Genomic DNA, 9,538 nt, shown 5'->3' on the forward strand with positions numbered 1-9,538 from the left:
AATATTTTTGGAAGAAAATTCAACCAAGTCCGAAGTTAATTTTTATTAAGTTTTACTGAAATTTATTTCGGATATAGTAAAATTCAGAAAATTCTAAAACCAAACTAATTTAATAGAATTAATTTAATAGAATTTAAAATTTATTTTAATTTTTTACTTTTTTTGTTAATAATTTAAATATAATGTATTTTCTTTTCTTTTGTGTTTCAGGTGAGTTATAACACATTTTTCCTGACGAGTTTATTTCGTAAGTAAATATATATTTTGAAACATCTTTATAATTATATATTAGAAGTAAAATCTAATAATTATCCAATGAATTATTAAAAAAAATTTTGATTCATTTATTTAACGAAAATTATCAGTATCAATACGAAATAACTAACAATAGAAGTACGAGATAAAAAATATAGTATCGATTACAGAAGTCTGACAAAATCGTAAATTATATTCTCAACAAGTCACATACACGATACAAAAGCAAATTTTAACATTGAAACTACGTTTTGGGATTGTCGAGGTTACAAACAAATGTCCCCTTCCCAATGAGAGGCACTTTAATTACAAAGGAAGTGAAGTAATTTACTCCTTTTTTTTTCTTTTTCCAATAGTGTTATCTCTATGCAATCATTATTATATCATTTAAACTGAATAGAAACATTGTTTACCTAAATTTAACAACGTTTAATTTACTCTCAACAATTTTTAACTATAAAAAATGGAGTTTCGCTTTCGAGACATATAAATCAATCTGCGTTATTACAAAATATTTAAACTAAGGTATAATTTCCGCCATTTGTTTACATTCGGATTCGAGAATCCCACACCAGACCTGATAACGATGATTAAGACCAGGTAACGAATGCAAGACAGTTTTACTTCCAAGGACTCCCGACGAGACGTTTGCCATTCCATAAAATATTTTACCAACTCTCGAATGTAATAATGCCATTGCACAAAGTGGACATGGTTCCTGAAGTAGAAATACCCAATATCCAGTACATAAATAAGGTCCCTCTTTAATTTTCACTGTATTATTTGAATTGTATGAATTGTTTGAATCATCTTCGGAATTCTTGAATTTTTCCATCTTCGGAATTTCTAGTTTTGATTCTGTGTGAGTATTCTTTGTCAGTGGTTCTAATTCAGGAAATACAATGTCCGACATTGTGGGATAACAAAGTGGAATTGACGAGTGAAATTTCCTTTTATTCTCTAATTTATCTTGATGAGTCATGTCGTGTAGGGAGGAAATTTTCCTCTTAGTGGCATTATCATCATTATTTAGGTTCCACACACCACCGCCTTGGGATTTAGCGACAAGATCAATGGCCAACATTGATGCATGATACATTGGATGCTGATTAATTTTCGCCGTTGCCAGTGCCAAAATTTGTCCACTCTCTGGATCGACTATCATTGCACTTCCACCACAATTTTCATTTCCAATTGATTCCCTTTTTGCCGCTTCTATTATTATTCGCATACATTTTTCCATTGAATCCAGTTGCTTGTCATTGAATTCTTTGCCTGAAAGAACAGCCTCGAGTCTAATGTCCGGATGAAAATTCACTGGCCATACTTTAGATGCTTTGGATGCTTGAATTTTTGTTTTCGGCGCTCTAAGTGGAACGGAAATTATCTCAAAGTTATCTTCGAGTAGAGATAGGTCAAATCCTTTTTTTTCGAGAAAAGCTTTAACATCGTCTGAAGATAAATTTAAAGATAAATTATTACAATTTTCTCCAAGATAAATTTCTTTGTCTGATAATGACTCTCTACATGGACAAATAAGAATTTTTTGATTAGAACATCGTTTCAAGTGATGAAATCCAGGAAGTATTTGAGAAATACTTTGTATTGCTTTTGATATTGTTTTTTTGTCTTTCAATATTCCAATGTAAAATTCAATATAACTTGGCTCTTCTCTTAATTCTGGAGGTAATACAGGTTTTGCAGTCCAGGTTCTGGTTGTGAATTCCAGTTTCGTTTTTTTTGTTGCTCCTGACATTTTACCCACTAGGACATCCTCGAGATATTTTTTTTCCAAAGTAGCATCCGTGACTGATCCTGAAAAGATGCTGCCTTCATTTCTTGTTTGCTTGGTTGTTAAATAATTTTATTTTGCTAATTATACATAGGGGAAAATAAAACTAATTTTGAGCTGAGATAAATTTTCGAGAGTTGATGTAGAAACTAAGAATAAAGAATGTGAGAAGCTATAAGAATAATAAAATTGAGAAACTGAGAATATTAAAACTAAAAAACTGAAAATATCGGAATTTAAAAACAAGAAAGAATAATAAAATAAAAAAGTAAAAATAAAAAAACAGAATAAAAAACTAAAAATGAGAATTAAAAATTAAAACTAAAAAATTAAAACCAAAAATGACACTGAGAATAAAAAATTAAAATCAAAAATGTCACTAAAAATAAACAAAATTAGAACTTAAAAATGACACTAAGAATAAAAAATTAAAACTAAAAATGACACTGAGAATAAAAAATTAAAACTAAAAATGGCACTGAGAATAAAAAATTAGAACTAAAAATAAAGAGATTTGGAAAAAAACTTCTTTTCGAAATTATTTTAACAATTTGTATAATTCTTCTAATAACAAGCGGGTAAAATACTCTAAATCTTAAATTGCTGTTAACTTAGGCCACGGTCGGATCATTTGTCGCAGTTAGACGCAATTGTTTCTCCACTCTGTGAGACATAAACAATCGTCTTTACAAATATTTGTAAAATTCACTCTTATATTGTTCCAATTTTAATGTTTTTTTAATTTACATTACAATTTGAATATATTTTTATAATTTGGACTTTTTTTTAAAATATGAACTTTCAATTTAAAAAAAATTTTTAGTTTCAACGTAAAAGAAATTATTTAATAGAAAATTTTCTCACTTTGTATAAAATCGATAAAGGATTTTAATTACGTAACAAAATTATCTCTTGCGACACGCACTTTACCTCCAACTTCGTTTCAATAAACATTTAATTAATGTTCGTAAAATAGATTTATGAAATATTTTGATTCTATACAAGATATTGAACCCTGAAAAATAATCTTTAGTTTATTTCTCTAATTTTAATGTAGATTTTCCTCTTATATATATTATATGGTAGGAAAAGTAAAAATCGTTAAGATTTTCCTCTCTCATGTATTAATGACTTGAGTACGTTAATAAACAAATTTATTTATTTTCTTTATTATTTTTTGTACCTGAACTTTGGACCTTCAAATGAACGTCAATATTTTCGTTACTATTCTTAATTTGTATTTCGTAAAAAAATATTAATTTACACATTAAAAATAGTAATTTTTATTTAAGTAAATGTTGAATTTTTTATTTTTTCAATTCGCTTTGGAAATTTTGAAAAATATTCAAATAGAAAAAAAAATTTCAGTTGAAAGTTCAGAGTATTGGTGACAATGAACATCGGAAAATTTTTTCTTGTTTTATTATTAACCACGCATTTTTTATTTATTAACCACACAACCACAGAAAAAAATTTTTTGATTCAAATAAACGATTAGTTGTCTAGTATTGTAAAATATATTTTCTAATTAAATTCAATTTTAAAAAAATTCCAAACAATAATACCTAGTTATTAAAAATAAACAAAAATAATAATAAAAATAAAAACAATAATACTAATAATAATTGTAAAATATATTTTCTAATTAAATTCAAATTTAAAAAAATTCAAAACAATAATAGTTATTAAAAACAAACAAAAATAATAATAAAAATAAAAACAAAAACAATAATTCTCATAATAATTGTAAAATATATTTTCTAATTAAATTGAAATTTAAAAAAAATCAGAGTGATCCAAAAATAAAAACAATAAAAATTTGTTTAAACATTCTGAACTTTAGGATCATGAAATTTTCTCTTAAGAGATTCCTTTTTTTTGTGTCGGATAAACAATAAAATTTGTTAAAAAAAATCTAAAAATCTAAAACATAGGTAAATTTTTCAAACTAAGAAATATTTATAAAAACTTTAAACGCAAATAGTTATTTTTGTCTGTTATACAAGTTTTGCATAAATTTTGAAAATGCATTAAATAAAGTTGATTTCTCAAAGTAATGCAACATTTGCATATTTCCAATTTACGTGTGTAAGAGCTATTTCAATAAAAAGTAATATTTACCCTATGTCAAGTTTATAAATTTTATACTGTATACTTTTTAAATTCTGGAAAAAAGCCAATTTTTTTTAATACACTCTCAAATGCACTTGGAAAAAAATTATGTTTGAATCAAATACTGTATATATTGTTGAATAAACTCAGAGTTTTAGATTAGATTAAAATTGTTTTTTTTTTTATAAAAAAAATTATTTTTGTTTCATAGTCTGCAATTTTTTCAAATTTTGAATCAAAATTTTTTTTTGGAACAATACTTTTGTTATAAAAATTTCATCATGAATTTTATTAAATCTGAAGTAAATTTCAATAAAAATTAGTAAAATTAGTAAATTAATTTACTTTGGACTTGGAAGAATTTTCTCCAAAACTATAGTAAAATTTTACTATTATTTGATAATAGTGGTAATATAATTTACTATTAAAAATTATTATTTCGAGGATAATTTTTACTATTTCCGAAAAAAATTTCTTTATATAAATTAGAAAAATTTAACTCAGAAGTAGTAAAATTTACTCTTGAAATAATAATTTTTAATAAATCTTACGATTTTTAATACAGAAAATTTTACTTTTTATTTTTCTTTCCCCAAAGTAAATTTTTAAACGACCGAAGTAAATTTTAATAAAAATTAGTAAAATATACTTTTAAAGATTTTTATATTTCTTCTTTTGATTGCAGCTTTTTTAAATCGATTTTTTTTTTATTAATTTTCTCTGTTAATTTTCTTGTTCAAATTCAAAGTTTTAGATAAATTAATACTTTTTTTAACTTTCTCCGCATTCTTCAATTTTTCAGAATTTTGAATCATAATTTTTTTAGAACACTTCTTTAATTTTCAAAATTCAATGATTTTAAGGTTTCTTTATATAAATTAGAAAAATTTACCTCTGAAGTAGTAAAATTTACTCTTGAAATAACAATTTTTAATGAAAATTGTACTACACTGGAAGAAAATTTAATAAAATTTTATAGAATTATTAACAGTTGAAAAGTAAAATTTCCAATTTTAAAAATCATACGAATTTTACTAAATCCAAAGTAAACAGTTTTGGGTTTTACTTTGTAAAAGTAGTAAAATTTTTTCTAAATTTTGAATCAAAATTTTGGTTAAACACTACTTTGTTATTAAAATTCCAAGAATTTTACTAAATCCGAAGTAAATAGTTTGGGTTTTATTTTTTAAAAGTATAGTACAAATTTTTCTAAAATTGAAATCAAAATTTTATTTAAATAATACTTTTTGTATTGAAATTCCAAGAATTTTACTATATCCGAAGTAAATTTCAGTGAAAATTAGTTCAAATTTACTCTGGAAATAATTTTTTGATAACAAATTGTATTACGCTGGAAGAAAATTTAAAAAATTTGGTTACAAAAATTATCTGTGGAAGAAATAAAATTTGCTATTAAACATCGTTATTTTCAGAGTAAATTTTACAACATTCGAAGTAAATTTCAATAACTAAAAATTAATAAAATATACTTTCAAGTTAGTAAAATTTATTTTCGAATGGTACAAATTGAGAGCAATTCCAAACAGCCTGAGGTTTACTTAGTAAAAGTAGTAAAAGTTTTTTTTTATATTTTTTACCTCTTGAAAAAATTGCTAAAAGTTTAAAAAGTCTAAGAAAATACTAAAAAGAGATTTTTAAGTTTCAGAAAACCGTAATTATTGCAAACTTTGCCAAAAGTGGAAATTATTTTCAAAACGAAACTAAAAAATTTTAATTTCCCTTAATTACCGAAAAATTAAAATTACAGAAAAAGAGGATAATTTTAGTACGGTTTTCTTTAAAAAAAAAAGAAGAGAAAAGTAGAGAATATGAATGTTTTTACATGTTTTAGGGAATTTTATTAGTTCAAGGGGCTAAAAAAGAAAATTATTCATTTATAAATAAAACCGGATTTAGTCAAAAAAAGGGGTCTAATTATGATCTCTGTAAACAAATGTTTAGTAACAAATGATCAACAAGTTTTCAACGTTTAAATGATCGAAACATTTTTTATTAAAAATTCTCTAATAAATTTCTGCTTACAATAAAAATTCCAAAAGTTAAGTTGTAGTTTTAGAAACTTTACAAATTTATTTTTTTAATAGGGGCACAGAATGATTCCAATAGAAATTTAATTTCAGGAAGAAAAACATTTCCTTGCATTTGAACGTTCAAAACTAGGAGCATGATAGCAAAGCATTTATTTTCTTAATTCAATCAAAATTTTCTTGTTCCAAACAAATTTTTTATTAAAAAAATTTGAGTGTCAAATATTCGAGTGACAAAAATTCGAGTGTTAAATATTCGAATTGTGTATGAAAAATACAATAAGATTTCAAATACAACAATTTTATTCCGTTCTTTGTTATTTGATAAACTCAATCAAAATTTGGTGGTTCCAAACAAATTTCCTTTTGAGTGTAAAAACTATTTTTATATTCGAATGTGTAAAAAAAATAAAATCCGTATTTCAAATGCAACAAGTATTTCAAAAACAAGCCCCCCTCGATCTAAACTCTCTCATTTCCTCACAACAATAAAAATGAACCAATTTCTTCTCTGCGAGTATTCAAACAAACAAAAAAAGCAGAAAATTACTGATCTCTTTTCAAATAAATGTCAAGATTCATAATAAAGTATGTGGAGCGTGAGACGAATCACAAGTAGTAGTTGGAGGATGTGCAAATGGTCAATTTTTGAACGGATAATACGTGCAGATAAGTACGATTAGATTACAATATGATGTTAAAAGTATGACGTCGTTGAAGCTTATTTGCTTCGTTGAGACTGTTCATGAAGATGATTGTCCACTGTCGTGGACATTGCGGGGAAGAAGATAATTGAAGTATTCATCACATATAATGGAATGTGAATTAAATTGACCTTGAGTTTGTGAAAACGTGCGGTCCAAACTTTGGTCTCTCTTATATGCACGACCCTAATTTATCAAAACTTTTTTTGGTTTACAACAAGTGTCTTTATTGTGAGAACGATTCTTTTCAAATGCATATACAATTAATAATAAGGATCCTAAAAGTTTTTCAACGTTCATTTCGAACTTATTTATTACATGTTAACTGATTTATTATAAGCAGTACTGTGAATTTTGATAAATGCGTAAAAAGTTCTTTCATTAACTGATAATTTTCCTTTACAAAATGAAAATTAGATTTCATGTTTCTCAGAAGCGAGTTTCAGAAGAAAATTCGTCTTTCCTTGTGTCAGTTTATTAACACGTCATACTACATTAATTTTTGAATCATTTCGAACGAAAAGCTCTTTTTATGTTTAGGTTTTGGCACTTGAACAAAAAAAGAGTACAGGACTTTTTTTTTTGTTTAGATTTTGGTATATTTTGTGTTTCTCGAACCGAAACCTAAACAAGAACTGTTTTTTTAAGGTTTTGCTTTTGATTTTAATGAAATCTAAGTTTGGAAAAGTTGTCTAAAATAAAGAAAACATTAAGGCAGGTAGTAGCTATATGTTTAAAATTTTTATTGCACAATGACAAAAAAACTATTTGCGTCATCGTGTTAAAATTTACGTTTGCATATATAATTATTATTTTCTGATTTTCTTATGAAATTGTAGGAATACTGAGTCACTTTTACAGACCAGTTGTCTTTGATGACTTGATATATTCAATAACTTCCACTCTCCTATATATTGTGCGTTTATATTGACACGTTGCTCTCACGTGTTTCTGTAATTTACAGCTAATTGAAGCTAACTCTCCACCTCCCTCTTTTTATACAGCCCACAATTTTTAAACTATTTGAAAGTGCCTCCCGACTATACAACGATTTTAGTGGAATTTTACTAAAATGTTTTGTTGTCAACAATCTATGAAAAACCGTTTCAAAATCCCTCACCGAGAATATTATATTTATTAACCCAAAGAATTATTCTGTTATACCATTATTTTTTCAATAAATTATTTATCAGTTTTTATAATCTCTCACCGAATTTTTACAAAAGAATGTTTCTATAATTTGTAAGAGATCCTTTATTGGTAAGAGATTCTTTATTTGTGAGAGATCCTTTATTTGTAAGAGATCCTTTATTTTTAAGAGATCCTTTATTTGTAAGAGATCCTTTATTTTAATGGTACAAACGTAAAATCCGATAAGTATCCGTATCATAGTGCATTACATTTTGTACGATTTTGTTCATACAAAAGAAAAATTTTTAATTTTAATCGGAAACATTTAAACTCTTGTCGAAGGTAAAAGCTTTTTTAAAAAGTAAGTTATCTGTAAGGAAGAGATAACTTTTTAGTGAAATTTTAGCGTCAACAATGGAGTTTAAATGTTTGTTTACTTTCTCTACCTACTCTATTTAGTGCGCTTCTCAATCACCAGACGTCGCATCACCAATAGCCAAACCCAATAGCATGCATATCGAACGTGTTTCTTATATAACAAAAAAAAAATCGAAAACCGAACAACAATCCAAAGTGGGACATATCCTGCGTAGTTAAACAAGTTTGCAATAATACTTTACATTATTATATATAAATATAACCTTGATTCTAAACTTCCATTTTACGTAAAAATACCTCCAAATACAAAAGGTATTCGGATGGTATTTTTACGTAAAATGGAACTTTAGAGAACATCTTAGACAAAAAATCTTGAAACCTTGAAGGGAAAATATAATAATTTTCTAATATTAAAGTCGTTTTTCAATTTTGAAAAATAATTAAATCCTCGATAAAGTTTAAATTGTAGTGGTTAGAATTGTTTATTGGGGAAAAATTCGATAAAAAATACTGCTTACCTGTTGCTGAATTGTATCACTTTTTATTGTCTTCCTTATTAGATATCTTCCTTATTAGATACTTTATTTTTGATAGTGAAGAAAATATCTTCGTTAATATCGTAAAAAAATACTTTATTTTTTATTGTCGAGACAATAAATTTTCTATAGTTGGCTAAGTGTTTCACGTGACATTACAATAGGTACAAAAATAATATTAATTCACTGACAAGAAGTTAGAACCAAATGCCATCAACTCACAACTCACTTCTCGAACTCGAGGGAATTCGATATTTTAGAGAGACTATCCAACTGCCATCTGACGAGGAAATTACGAAGTAGATTTGAATTCAAATTCTGAAATTAGTTAAACAAATAAAAACAAAAAAAAGAAACAAAAAATAAAACAAATAAAGTAAAGATTTCTAAAACATTTTTTATTACCCTTTTTTTAATTTTTTTCTTTGACAATTTTTTCACTACAAAAGCTTAAAATTGCAACGAATTGATAGCAAAAAAAGTGGATCAAAATCAAAAATTGATGTACACTTTTGGTATCAATTTGATTCAGTTTAGTATAAATTTGCTACAAACATTTTTTTTTTTTTTTATTAAAAATTT

The 9,538-nt window shown here is 25.4% G+C and overlaps 1 protein-coding gene across 1 annotated transcript; it reads right to left on the reverse strand.

Moving 5' to 3' along the window:
• Positions 1-323: 323 nt before the first annotated feature.
• Positions 324-9,230, reverse strand: LOC122511660 (probable inactive tRNA-specific adenosine deaminase-like protein 3). The gene is made up of 2 exons (XM_043627059.1): positions 8,939-9,230; positions 324-2,070 (listed from the first exon to the last, which is right to left on the reverse strand). Exon 2 carries the CDS (start codon positions 2,009-2,011, stop codon positions 776-778), a length of 1,236 nt encoding a protein of 411 aa, XP_043482994.1. The 5' UTR covers positions 2,012-2,070; positions 8,939-9,230; the 3' UTR covers positions 324-775.
• Between the last annotated feature and the right edge of the window lie 308 nt (positions 9,231-9,538).

Source organism: Leptopilina heterotoma, unplaced genomic scaffold (assembly GCF_015476425.1).
Source record: "Leptopilina heterotoma isolate Lh14 unplaced genomic scaffold, ASM1547642v1 Lhet_89, whole genome shotgun sequence".
Taxonomy (NCBI): Eukaryota; Metazoa; Arthropoda; class Insecta; order Hymenoptera; family Figitidae; genus Leptopilina; species Leptopilina heterotoma.